General features: G+C 45.0%; 1 protein-coding gene across 3 annotated transcripts in view; it reads right to left on the reverse strand.

The window, feature by feature from the left end:
* LOC119853315 (prolyl endopeptidase) overlaps nucleotides 1–14738 on the reverse strand; it is a 190660-nt gene that overhangs the window by 75165 nt on the left and 100757 nt on the right. For all 3 annotated transcript variants that reach the window (XM_038396251.2, XM_038396252.2, XM_043510736.1), the window contains exons 9-10: nucleotides 13561–13758; nucleotides 10191–10294 (exon numbers count right to left, since the gene is read on the reverse strand). In XM_038396251.2, coding sequence (XP_038252179.1) covers nucleotides 10191–10294; nucleotides 13561–13758 — 302 coding nt within the window. The remainder of the gene's footprint in view (nucleotides 1–10190; nucleotides 10295–13560; nucleotides 13759–14738) is intronic.

A 14738-nucleotide genomic window follows, 5' to 3' on the forward strand; every position in this document is an offset into this window, starting at 1 on the left:
TTAATTATATTTATTATATTGGTTTTTAATCCCATTATTGTTATCTCACTGAACTTGATAGTATTAGTTATATAATCATGTTCTTTCTCAAAGAGAATGCCGTTTTCTTCCTTCAACTCCATATCCTCTTTAGTTTGTGTGTATATATATAATAAAACAGAGAAAGAAGAAGTAGCCTCCCTGATGAATTCAAGCCAAGAGATAAATTTTCGATAACTGCATCTTTAGCAAACTGGCCTTTGCAAAGCTCATCTTTCTATCTATGGAAGCAATCAGAGATGAATGAGGGTATTTACAACAGCCTTGTGCAGAAAGAGATAGTATCTTCTCTGTATGTTAAATTATGTTATGTAACCTATCACTTAAATCAGTATCTGTGCCAGATGACTGGAGGAGAGCTAATGGAATGCTGATTTTTAAAAAAGGCTCAAGAGGCAATCCTTGGCAATTACAGGCCAGCAAGCCTCATTGCAGTACCAGGCAAACTGGCTGAAATTATAGTAAAGAACAGAATTATCCGGCACATAGATGAAAAAACGGTTACTAACCTTCTGTAAATGTTTTTCTTCAAGATGTGTTGTTCACGTCCGTTCCATGTTAGGAGTGTGTGCACGCGTGCACCGTTGCCAGAGATTTTTCCCTCAGTGGTGTCTGTCAGGCCGGCTCTAGCGCCCTCTGTTGCCAATGACGCTCATGCACAGGTATAAGGAGCACTGTCGGCCATGCACCCTCTCAGTTCCTTCTTGCTGGACAATTGACAGAGGGGTAGGAAGGTGGGTCATGGAATGGATATGAGCAACACATCTTGAAGAACAACAGTTATGGAAGGTTAGTAACCACTTTTTCTTCTTTGAGAGCTTGCTCATGTCCATTCCATGTTTGGTAACTCAGAAGTAGTACCTCTGGAGGTGGGCTGAGAGTTCATGAACATGCTGACGGCAACACTGCTCTTCCAAACCTAGCGTCGTCTCGAGCCTGTTGGGTGATGGCATAGTGGGATACAAAGGTATGCACCGATAACCAAACTGCAGCCTTCCAGATGTCTTGGACGGGCACTTGCGCAAGGAATATTGCTGAACAGGCCTGAGCTCTTGTGGAGTGAGTGATTAGGATGGTTGGTGGTGGGACATTTGCCTGCTCATAGCAAGCTAGAATACAGGCAGTTATCCAGGACAAGATAAAGTTGCGTGGATTTGCGAAAGGGTTTAGTCCTCTCAATATAGAAGGCAAGAGCACGTCTAACATCCAATGAGTAAAGCCACCACTCTTTAGAGTTCCTGTGAGGCTTCGGAAAGAAGACTGGGAGGAAAATAGCCTGGTGGCTATGGAATTGTGACACCACTTTAGCAGGAAGGCTAGGTGGCGGTGCAGCTGGACCTTGTACCGTGGTTCTGACGTAAAGGCCCTGATTCAGAGACCCTTCTGGCTGAGGTGATGGCCACCAGAAAGGTGACTTTCCAAGAGAGAAATAGTAGCAGGCATGGTGCTAGCGGTTTGAATGAGCTTGACAGAACCAGGTTTAAGTACCGTGGAGGGATTGGCTCACAGACATGAGGGTAGTCTCTCTCCAGATCCTTGAGAAATCAGACCGTCATCTCATGGGAGAATACTGACCTATCTTTTACCAGTGGGTGGAGATTGCTGCTAAGTGCACCCTGATAGATGCAAAGACCAGACCTTGCTGCTTCAGATGGCGCAAGGAGTCCAAGATAACAAAGCAGAGAGAGACCTCATTGAGATACCCATATCGAGAAGCGTTTCCATTTAAGCAGGTAGCCCTAATGGACAGTTTCCTACTATCTAGAAAGACCTGACAAACTTGCTCTGACCAGGACTGCTCCGCAGGGTTCAGCCATCTAACATCCATGCTGTTAGGTGAAAGCAGGCGAAGGTTGAGTGGAGCAACCAGCCGTGGTCTTCTGAGATTAGGTCTGGATGGAGTGGGAGTGAAAGAGGGGATGTTATTGAAAGATCCAGTAGCATGCTGAACCAGCACTGGTGTGTCCACGCTGGGGCTATAAGAATAACTCTCGCTTTGTTCTGCTTGATTTTCAGGAGGCCCTTGTGAACAAGAGGAACCAGGGGAAAAGCATAGAGCAGGGGTCCTGACTCGGGGAGCAAAAAGGTGTCAGACAGGGAGCCCAGACTATGCCCACGAAGTGAGGAAAACTGATGGCACTTCCTGTTCTGCTTGGTCGCGAACAGGTCTATCTGGGGAGACCCCCCCACCTTTTAGGGATGAACCTGGCGATCTCCGGCTGAAGGAACCACTTGTGAGAGGAAAAGGATCTGCTGAGATGATCTGCCACTGCATTCCAGGATCCTGGGAGATGTGTTGCCTCCAGGTGGATGGAGTGTTTCAGGCAGAATTCTGACAGATGGATGTCCTCCTGATACAGGGTAGAGGATCGAGTATGTCCCTATTCGTAGATACAGAACATGGCCATGGCATTGTCTGAGAGAACTTGCACCACCTTGCCTGAGATCTGAGGGAGGAACGCTTAGCGGGCTAAACATACAGCCCTGAATTCCCTGACCAATAGGTCCTGAGTCCTGAGGCAGTCGAAGTGGGCTTCCCAAACTACATCTGATGCATCTGAGACTAGCGAGATGGATGGCTGAGGGGCAACAAAGGGTATCCCCATCATTATTGATCCCGGGTCCTTCCACCAGTCCAGGAGATGAGGATCGGGGAGGAACAGTGAGCACTGAGTCCAGTGCTGTTTGGGGAGTGTGAGGGAGGGATGGATAAAAACTGAAGGATATAGACGATTGTCACTGTACTTAGCACCCAGTGGTCTGATGTTATGCAGGACCATGCCGGGCTGAAATGGGACAGATGGTCCAAAAATAAAGGGCAGGCCGGATCCGAGATAGTGTCCTTGGGTATACTTTCAAAAGGCCTGCTTGGACCCACCAGAGTACCTATCAGATTCTGGCTGGGAGGCTGAGGTAGACTGGAGTGGCTGACACCATTTATAACTTCTCCCTTCCCTTTTGTAGGACTCCTTTCTCGGAGGGGGCGCCGAGAAATAAGGTGGCTGTTGGGGCCTGAAGTGCTTCCTGGAAGCAGACAGAGCATAGAGGCCCAGTGACCTGAGGGTGGATCTAGAGTCCTTCAGGCTGTGAAGTCTCATGTCTTTCTGTTCCAAAAATAGTGAGGAGTCTTCAAAGGGGAGGTCCTGGATGGACTGTTGGACCTCATGAGGAAGTCCCGAGGACTGGAGCCAAGAACACCATCTCATTGTGACAGCAGAGGCCATTGTCCTTGCTGCCGCATCAGCTGCATCGAGAGTTACCTGGAGAGAGGTCCTGGTTACATTCTTCCCCTCCTCCAAGAGGGCAGCGAATTCCTGCCTTGACTCTTGAGGCAGAAAGTCTTTGAAATTTGCCAACGAGTCCCAGAGATTGTAATCGTATCTCCCCAGCAAACCTTGCTGGTTGGAGATACACAGGTGAAGGCTACTCGTTGAATAAGCCTGGTTGGAGATACATAGATGAAGGCTACCCGCTGAATAAATCCTTCTCCCAAACAGATCCAGTTTTTTCAGTCTCTTTTGTTTGGGGGTAGTGCTCACCTGTCCCTCTCATTGGCTGTCAAAACAATGAGACGCCCTGGGTGTTTACGTGTGTGTGTGTGTGTGTGAGAACAAGTACTCGAATCCACTTGCTGACACATAAATGTTTCTTTTCTGCCCTTTGAGGTGGGGTGCAGAGAAGAAGGAGTTTTCCATTTTCCATTTATGGGTAAGGCCATTTTGGAGGGAGCTGCCGCAGCCAGAACGTCAATAAGGCTGTGAGATATTTACTTAAGCGCCTCAATTTCTAGCCCCAGGTTAGCAGCTATCCGCTTCAGCAAGTTCTGATGGGCCCTGAAGTCGTCTCGCAGACACAAGTTACTGGGCCCCGAGATGGCCTCATCTGCTGAGGAGGAAACCTGCACCAAAGGAGGGGCTCCTTCCTTTTTCTCAACATCATCCATGGGAACCACATCTAGTCTAATGAATCCTTTAAAAGAACCACATCTTGAACGTTGGTACTGGGATCAGTACTGGATTCAGGGTCCAATGTTGAGCAGGAAGGAGCGATAGCCCACCTCTCTGAAACCACCAAGTAGGATCAATGGGAGGGAGGACCCGGTACCAGGGGAAAACCCCAAGGGTTCCAGTATGGCCAGTGCATAGGCCACTGACCTGTTGGCCAGGTGTTGGCAGGGGGACCCACACTGAAGTCCAGTGGCACATAGGGTTCTCCTTCAGACTCAGACGAAGAGTCCTCTCTCAGTGACCACTCTCTGCCTCCATACAGTAGTGTGCTCTGCCTCCATACAGTGCCGAGGGTCCAGGGATTGGTGGCAGACCAAAGATGGTTGTGACAATGGGATCAGGGCTGACTTGCCCCTAGAAGGTGCTGGTGGGCCAAGGGCCAGGAAGGAGTTCAACACTCTCTGCTCAAGTAGTTGCCCCATCGGAGCTGGAGGGACTCAGAGTGACAGTAAGTAAGGCTATGTTTATGTCATGGAGGTGATGGAATCCGTGACTTAGAATCATAGAATCATAGAATATCAGGGTTGGAAGGGACCCCAGAAGGTCATCTAGTCCAACCCCCTGCTCAAAGCAGGACCAAGTCCCAGTTAAATCATCCTAGCCAGGGCTTTGTCAAGCCTGACCTTAAAAACCTCTAAGGAAGGAGATTCTACCACCTCCCTAGGTAACGCATTCCAGTGTTTCACCACCCTCTTAGTGAAAAAGCTTTTCCTAATATCCAATCTAAACCTCCCCCATTGCAACTTGAGACCATTACTCCTCGTTCTGTCATCTGCTACCATTGAGAACAGTCTAGAGCCATCCTCTTTGAAACCCCCTTTCAGGTAGTTGAAAGCAGCTATCAAATCCCCCCTCATTCTTCTCTTCTGCAGACTAAACAATCCCAGCTCCCTCAGCCTCTCCTCATAAGTCATGTGCTCTAGACCCCTAATCATTTTTGTTGCCCTTCGCTGTACTCTTTCCAATTTATCCACATCCTTCTTGTAGTGTGGGGCCCAAAACTGGACACAGTACTCCAGATGAGGCCTCACCAGTGTCGAATAGAGGGGAACGATCACGTCCCTCGATCTGCTCGCTATGCCCCTACTTATACATCCCAAAATGCCATTGGCCTTCTTGGCAACAAGGGCACACTGCTGACTCATATCCAGCTTCTCGTCCACTGTCACCCCTAGGTCCTTTTCCGCAGAACTGCTGCCGAGCCATTCGGTCCCTAGTCTGTAGCGGTGCATTGGATTCTTCCATCCTAAGTGCAGGACCCTGCACTTATCCTTATTGAACCTCATTAGATTTCTTTTGGCCCAATCTTCCAATTTGTCTAGGTCCTTCTGTATCCTATCCCTCCCCTCCAGCGTATCTACCACTCCTCCCAGTTTAGTATCATCCGCAAATTTGCTGAGAGTGCAATCCACACCATCCTCCAGATCATTTATGAAGATATTGAACAAAACGGGCCCCAGGACCGACCCCTGGGGCACTCCACTTGACACCGGCTGCCAACTAGACATGGAGCCATTGATCACTACCCGTTGAGCCCGACAATCTAGCCAGCTTTCTACCCACCTTATAGTGCATTCATCCAGCCCATACTTCCTTAACTTGCTGACAAGAATGCTGTGGGAGACCGTGTCAAAAGCTTTGCTAAAGTCAAGAAACAATACATCCACTGCTTTCCCTTCATCCACAGAACCAGTAATCTCATCATAAAAGGCGATTAGATTAGTCAGGCATGACCTTCCCTTGGTGAATCCATGCTGACTGTTCCTGATCACTTTCCTCTCCTCTAAGTGCTTCAGGATTGATTCTTTGAGGACCTGCTCCATGATTTTTCCAGGGACTGAGGTGAGGCTGACCGGCCTGTAGTTCCCAGGATCCTCCTTCTTCCCTTTTTTAAAGATGGGCACTACATTAGCCTTTTTCCACTCATCCGGGACTTCCCCCGTTCGCCACGAGTTTTCAAAGATAATGGCCAAGGGCTCTGCAATCACAGCCGCCAATTCCCTCAGCACTCTCGGATGCAATTCGTCCGGCCCCATGGACTTGTGCACGTCCAGCTTTTCTAAATAGTCCCTAACCACCTCTATCTCTACAGAGGGCTGGCCATCTCTTCCCCATTTTGTGATGCCCAGCACAGCAGTCTGGGAGCTGACCTTGTTAGTGAAAACAGAGGCAAAAAAAGCATTGAGTACATTAGCTTTTTCCACATCCTCTGTCACTAGCTTGCCTCCCTCATTCAGTAAGGGGCCCACACTTTCCTTGGCTTTCTTCTTGTTGCCAACATACCTGAAGAAACCCTTCTTGTTACTCTTGACATCTCTTGCTAGCTGCAGCTCCAGGTGCGATTTGGCCCTCCTGATATCTTTCCTACATGCCCGAGCAATATTTTTATACTCTTCCCTGGTCATATGTCCAACCTTCCACTTCTTGTAAGCTTCTTTTTTATGTTTAAGATCCGCTAGGATTTCACCATTAAGCCAAGCTGGTCGCCTGCCATATTTACTATTCTTTCGACTCATCGGGATGGTTTGTCCCTGTAACCTCAACAGGGATTCCTTGAAATACAGCCAGCTCTCCTGGACTCCCTTCCCTTTCATGTTAGTCCCCCAGGGGATCCTGGCCATCTGTTCCCTGAGGGAGTCAAAGTCTGCTTTCCTGAAGTCCAGGGTCCGTATCCTGCTGCTTACCTTTCTTCCCTGCGTCAGGATCCTGAACTCGACCAACTCATGGTCACTGCCTCCCAGATTCCCATCCACTTTTGCTTCCCCCACTAATTCTACCCGGTTTGTGAGCAGCAGGTCAAGAAAAGCGCTCCCCCTAGTTGGCTCCCCTAGCACTTGCACCAGGAAATTGTCCCCTACGCTTTCCAAAAACTTCCTGGATTGTCTATGCACCGCTGTATTGCTCTCCCAGCAGATATCAGGAAAATTAAAGTCACCCATGAGAATCAGGGCATGCGATCTAGTAGCTTCCGTGAGTTGCCGGAAGAAAGCCTCATCCACCTCATCCCCCTGGTCCGGTGGTCTATAGCAGACTCCCACCATGACATCACTCTTGTTGCACACACTTCTAAACTTAATCCAGAGACACTCAGGTTTTTCCACAGTTTCGTACCGGAGCTCTGAGCAGTCATACTGCTCCCTTACATACAGTGCTACTCCCCCACCTTTTCTGCCCCGCCTGTCCTTCCTGAACAGTTTATAACCATCCATGACTGTACTCCAGTCATGTGAGTTATCCCACCAAGTCTCTGTTATTCCAATCACGTCATAATTCCTTGACATCACCAGGACCTCCAGTTCTCCCTGCTTGTTTCCAAGGCTTTGTGCATTTGTATATAAGCACTTGAGATAACCTGTTGATCGCCCCTCATTCCCAGTATGAGGCAGGAGCCCTCCCCTCTCAGACATTCCTGCCTGTGCTTCCTCCCGGTATCCCGCTTTCCCACTTACCTCAGGGCTTTGGTCTCCTTCCCCCGGTGAACCTAGTTTAAAGCCCTCCTCACTAGGTTAGCCAGCCTGCTGGCAAAGATGTTCTTCCCTCTCTTCGTAAGATGGAGCCCGTCTCTGCCCAGCACTCCTCCTTCATGGAACACCATCCCATGGTCAAAGAATCCAAAGCCTTCTCTCCGACACCACCTGCGTAGCCATTCGTTGACCTCCACGATTCGACGGTCCCTACCCAGGCCTTTTCCTTCCACGGGGAGGATGGACGAGAACACCACTTGCGCCTCCAACTCCAGAGACCTCCCTCTGTTTCAGCCCCAGGGGCTGCAGAACTCTGGACCTGGCAGCCAGCAGGGCCCTGGTAGGCTTTCAGCGACAGGCAATAGCAGTGACAGGGGGCCCCCTGCAAGGTTCCAACGACAGGCGACAGCCTCCTGAGTGGGCCCTCCTCAGGGTTCCAGCAATGGGCGACAGCTTTGCCCGGGGGTGGGGAGGGGATACCTTGGGTGAGAGGCTGGGATCGTCCCATTTTCTCTTTGGGAAATATGGTCACCCTACAGCTTCCATCTGCCATGGGGAGTGGGGGAACCCCACAGCTCCCAGCCATCACGGTGGCGGGGGAAACCATGGAGCCCTAGCAGCAAGTCAGACAGGTCACAGCTTCCATGAATTTTTGTTTCTTGCCCATGACATGTCCATGACTTTTACTAAAAATAACCATGACAAAACCTTAGCCTTAATAGTAAGTCCCTGACTGCTGTGATTGCCGGGACAGTCAGACCGCTGGTACCGCAGTGGCTTCCGGGTGTCCGTGGAGGGTCCGGCACTGGACTCAACGATCTGGGCAGAGTCAATGGTGCCACCATGGGACCACGGGTGGAGGAGTGGCCCAACATGGATTGCATCGCGCTACCTTCCCCATGCTTGTCCTTTTTCTGCACTGGCAAGCACCCTCTGTCGGTGTGCTGCTCAAAGGCTCTTAAGCAATGTAAGCAGTCATGGGTCAAGAGGGAAGGTCCTCTCATGGATCAATAACTTGTTAAAAGATGGGAAACAAAGGGTAGGAATAAATGGTCAGTTTTCACAGTAGAAAGAGGTAAATAGTGGGTTCTACCAAGGATCTGTACTGGGACGTGTGGTATTCAACATATTCATACATGATCTGGAAAAGGGGCTGAACAGTGATGTTGAAAAGTCTGCAGATGATACTACATTATTTAAAATTGTTAAGTCCAAAGCTGACTGCAAAGAGTTATAAAGGAATCTCACAAAACTGGGTGAATGAGCAATAAAATGGCAGATGAAATTTAATTTTGGTACGTGAAAATTAATGCACATTGGAAAAAATAATCCCGACTATACATACAAGACAATGAGGTCTAAATAAGCTGTTACCACTCCAGAAAGAGATCTTGGAGTCACTGCGGATAGTTCTCTAAAAAACATCTGCTCAATGCTCAGCAGCAGTCAAAAAAAACCTAACAGAATGTTAGGAATGATTAAGAAAAAGAGACAAGTAATACGACAGAAAAGATAATGCTACCGCATAAATCCATGGTACGCCCATATCTTGAATACTGCATGCAGTTCTGGTCATCCCATCTCAGGCAAGATATATTAGAATGGAAAAAGGACAGAGAAGGGCAACAAAACTGACCAGGGGTATGGAACAGCTTCTACATGAGGAAAGTTTAAAAAGACTCTGATTGTTCAGATTAGAAAAGAGATAACTAAGGTGTGGCGTTGGGTGGGGAGATGATAAATGATCTACAGAATCATGAATGGTATGGGGAATACAGGTAAGGAAATGTTATTTATCCCTTCACATAACACAAGAATTAGAATCACCCAATGAAATTAATAGGCAGCAGGTTTAAAACAAACATAAGGAAGTACTTCTTCACACAACACACAGTCAACCTGTGGAACTTGTTGGCAGGGGATGTTGTGAAGGCCAAAAGAATAACTGGGTTCAAAAAAAGAACTAGATAAGTTCATGGAAGATGGATCCACCAATAGCTTTTAGTCAAGATGGTCAGGGATGCAACCCCATGCTCTGGGTGTTCCTAAACCTCTGACTGCCAGAAGCTGGGACTGGACGACAAGGGATGGATCACTCAATAATTGCCCTGTTCTGTTCAGTCCCTCTGAGGCATCTCGCACTGGTCACAGTCAGAGACAGGATACTGGTCTAGATGGACCATTGGTCTGACTTGGAATGGCCATTCTTATTTTGGAGCTTTAGGAATTAGCTTGTCAGAATCCAAATGTTGTACACACCTATTTATTATTTGTAATGTATTAATGCCCAGGACCCCATTGTGCTAGATGCTGTACAAACAAAAATAAAACAGTTTTTGACCAAAAGAGTTTACATGGATGACTGTACTAAGTAAAGTGGAAGAACTGCACAGTATATGGAAAGCAATTACATCACTGAGACTGATGCAAAACACTACTAATACCTTTAAAGTTCACAATATGAGAAGATGCATGCTTGTGTTTGCCTCTTAGTTACATAGCATGGCACATACTAAATTTACTCCAAAAAAGCACATTAGTCCTGCCTCAAAACTTCTGATATTGAAAATTACACAGGAGTTGCTTGAAAGTGATCTTACTCTCATTTTACTGCACCTTTTGTTAGCCTGCTTCACAAGTGATTAAAACAAGGCAGAAAAATTCATGTTTTTGTTATTACCTGAACCGTCTGATAAACCGAAGGATCAAATACTTTCACAGTCACCTCCCGGAAAACTCTTGGCTCCAGTTCTTCTTTCGTCAGATCACAGTGATAAATAATACCTGAAATAGAGGTCAAATTTGTCCATTGAGTGCACATGCATCATTAAAAAGACACTGGATTAAAAAACATGAACGACTGTAATGAATGGCAAAGTTAACCCAGTAGGGTAAAGAAGCAGCCTTAATACATTCTTACACTTAATTGACATGCACTTCTTCACTGAAGAAAGCAGAGACTTTCTGTATGCAAAGAACAATTACTGCTACTCATACTAAGCATGTGAAGTTAGAATTCCCACAACCAACTAAATACAAGAAAAAAAAATTAATCTGCTTTGCATTTAGTAACAATCATAAATCCAACAGAATTCAGACAATGGAAAGATTTAGGAGTCTACTTGGAAATATGGTGGGCTAATACAGATTATACCAATGTAGTTGAACAGAATTTAGCCTAATACGTTTACTTAGGGCCTGATCCTGCAAACACTTAAGCACATGAATAATTTTACTCATTTGAGTATGCCCACTGAAATCAGTGGAATTACTCATATGAGTAAAATTATTCACGTGCTTAAGCACATGACCATGATGAAGCTGATAGACTTAAACTTGTTTTAAAGGGTGTGATTGAGGCAGAGCCGCACTGCCCTGGAGGGAATGGAGGCACTCTGCTCAGGGAAGCAGAAGGCCTTCTGGAACATCCATCGTCCAGTGACAGTATACCTGCTGCAACGCCCCTTTGTGGGGAACACCTCTCTATCCACTGCACATTTATGGAGTGGGCAGAGCCCTGCACCCACTTCCTCTTCACCTAGCCCATCCCCTAAAGGAACTCGGATGGAAAAGTCACTGTGCACCTGTGTAAGGGCCAGGCAGGATCTGGCTTTTAGACTGTAATCTCCTTTTCTAGGATCCAATCCTGCACATATTTAACCATGTGTTTAAAGTCTCTGCTCCCATTCTGTTTTCTAAACTTCCCAAGAAAGATAAGTTCTTCCCCAAAGCTCTCCAAGGTGGTCAGTTGGTAGGAAGGGACAAGGACAGTCTTGTGGCCAAGGAACTGGACTGCAATGCAAGAGCTCTGGGTTCAATTCCCAAACTTCCTGTGTGGTCTTGGACAATCACTTTGTCTCTCTGTGCCTTTGTTCCTCAGATGTAAAATTATATTATAGTATAATTATTATAGTACTTCTTTTCTCTCACCCTTTGTCTTGTCTATTCATATTGTATGCTCATCAGGACACAGTCTTAACATATGTTTGTACAGTCCCTATCACAATGGGGCCTCAGACTTGGTTGGGAATCCTAGTGTGATACAAATAAACCTAACTTCAACAGCCAGCAGTCAATATCCTTACGATAGGCTTGCAGGACAGAGGATTATTCTGTCAAAATCTGGAAAAAAATTCAGGATCAGTGACAAACCTAGGATAGGGCTTTTTGTAAAACCTCTTATTCCTGATCCAGTGGAGCACTGCCATTTCAGATTTAAATAAATTCAGATTAAAGAGGAAAACAGAATGTGAGGGTGAGAGAGAGGGTAAGATTTAGATTCTGTGTTTAATCTTTGCTTTTATATTAGCGGAGATTGATGGGGAGTTCTATAGAAGGAGAGAAAAAAGCGAAGGGATAGTAAAGTAAATGGGAAGAAGGAAGATAGTCGTATGGCAGTAAGCATGGTTCAGATGGAGGTGGACTCGTACCCCTCTTTAGATACTGGTAAGACTGTCTCTGCTAAGACTGATTAATCTCTGATTTACAACAATGCTGCTGAAGAATATTAATTTAAATTTGAAATTCAACAGATTGGGGATATTTTCATAGCCATTTCCAAGGGTATAATTAAATACCTCATGCCCCACTAGTAAGGGCTTCGTCATTCCTTCCATGTTCAAGGAAGATGAATTCAAACTGAAACAGATGCAGAGAAGAGCTACTAGGATGATCAGGAGAATGGAGGGCCTATTTTATGAGAGGAGATTAAAAGAGTTGGGCTTGTTTAGCCTAACCAAACCATGGCTGAGAGAGGATAAGCTTGCTCCTCTAAATACACCAGGAGGGTAAATACCAAAGAAGATGAAGAGCTATTTAACCTAAAGGACAATGTTGGCATGAGAACAAATGGATATAAACTGGCCACGAACAAATTTCAGCTGGAAATTGGAAAGTTTCTAATAATCAGAATCAGGTTCTGGAACAGCCTCCCGACTGGATGGGGGAGGGAGGGAAGGAAGTGCAGTGGGGGAGAAGGTGAGGGAGGGTGGACAAACAACTTAATTCATTTTAAGAGAGGTGAACAAATTTATGAGTGGGATCATATGACTGGGTTGTTTGTGGTGACAGGGGCAGAGCTCATGTCTTATGTTCCTAAAATCTCATGCTTCAGGGCTTCAGGAAGGGACGCCCTCTTTTTTTTTTTGGCCTCCTTCTTCTGAACAACCTATATGGACATGGCTGGAGATGCTCTGAGGTAATAGTGAGAATTCTCTCTGTAGGGTGCTTGGATGGCTGGTTCTTGCTCACATGCTCAGCGTTTAAGTGATCACCAGATATGGGACTAGGATGGAATTTTCACCCAGGACAGATCGGCAAAAAGAATGCAAGGTCACTACCATTCTCTGCAGCTTGAATCATTTGACCAGATCATCTGGGTCTCTCTCATTTATTCAATTCCTTACCATTGCAGGGGCCTCGGGCTTTGGTGCACCTTGATCACTCCTATTCTCTGCCTGTGGCACACAATAGTTTAGTCTCCTGAGAGCTGTCATACTTTGGTCTAACTTTGGTTGTTGGTTTTAGTGTGCAGGTGCTGGGTGGTGATGGTGGCCTGTAATATACAGGAGGTCATACTAGGTTCCTTTTAGTCTTAAACTCTGCGACAGTTTATTAGGTATCAATGGGCTGGTCAAAAGATATTATCTGGCCCACTTTTACATGATTTTGCAGCTCTGCTCAAAGCACATTCATACAGCCTCTAATCGGTGCTATGAAAGCAACACTAATTCACTTCTTTGAGAGGACAGAATGAGCAAAAAGTTGTAATCTTCCATAGAACTCTTTGTAATATTGAGTCATTTCTGAACCCAGATCCCCAACATATTAACTCACTGTAGATCAATGAGATCCAAGAGTCTTCTCCATTAATATATTTTAAATGCACAGTCCAAACAACTACATGCTATTTAGGGGAAAGCACCTTTTTCTGTCTCTAAAGATCAAGCCACAATTTAATCTCATTATGTGTACAGTACTTCCTAAATTAAAGATCCACTGGGCAGGTCCCCTGTAAAATGGGCAACATCTGAGGAAATAAACAACCTTACCTGGAGATAAAAAGGACGTAAACTGATAAAATATTTCTGTGTCCTTTTTTCGGCCACTATATCCCACAATGCTGCCAACTTCCAAAGGAAAAGTCTTGAGATGTGTGCCAGTGGCTAGATCATGAAGTTGTAGAACATTCTTCACATCATGCAGGTAACACAAAACCAGGAAGTTGGACCTAACACAAGCCACCCATTCTGTAAAAGGGGTAAAGAAAAAAAAAAGTAAAGTGAAACAAAATCCTGCAACTACTGTGGGAACGAAATAATTAAATATAACTAACTTTAAAAATTGCTTTAAAAACACACAAAACCTCTTATAGCATATATCTGATTTCAATTCTGTAAGCTTCAGAGTTTCCTTGCAACTCTGAAAATAAACAGTTCTTCAAAATACCAGCAAAAGTTATATATAAATATGAAACACAAGATGCCAGGAAAGAGCTGCAATATTCATAAGACTTACATTCTCAGAACATACATTCTAACAAATATTTTTTCAAACCCCTTGCAATTAATGTACACAAACTAAAAGGTGTTTCTGTATTCAGTGTTTAATGGTTCATATTGCTATTGTATGTCCAATGTTTCAAAGCTATATCTGACAAAAGTATTGACAAAATTTACAATTTTTTCTTCATAAAAGGGTAATCCTTCTGTCAAAAATATATCAGGAAAATTATTTATGGAAGCATATGAGATAGAAAACTAAACCATAGCTTTTGTACAAACAAAATTTATGAGAATGAAAAGGTAAACAGCTGTGTACAGTACATAGCCATTTTTGTATCTTTTAAAGGATTCACTAGACTAGTCTTATAAATAAGTACTACTCAATGTGATTAAGGATGCCTAATGGAATCCATGAAGTCCCAAGCTAGTGTTCTGAAAACACTAATGTTATGAAGTTAAGACAAAAACCACATACTTCTTTTTCAGATGATTAATACTTAATATTGAAAAGTTCTAAACCTTTAAGTATGAAGAGAAGCTATTTTGAAGTATACAGATTAAAGGACAAGAGCTAATTTTTAGTTAATGCTGTTACTTTGATATTAGTTAAAATATACCAAGCAATGGTGCTGGAAAAAGAACCTAAGCATTTAGAAGTAAAGAAATATAAATATTCAAACATCTTCACACGTAATATAATCTCTTAAAATGTACAAATGTAAAAT

Source organism: Dermochelys coriacea, chromosome 3 (genome assembly GCF_009764565.3).
Source record: "Dermochelys coriacea isolate rDerCor1 chromosome 3, rDerCor1.pri.v4, whole genome shotgun sequence".
Lineage (NCBI taxonomy): Eukaryota > Metazoa > Chordata > Testudines > Dermochelyidae > Dermochelys > Dermochelys coriacea.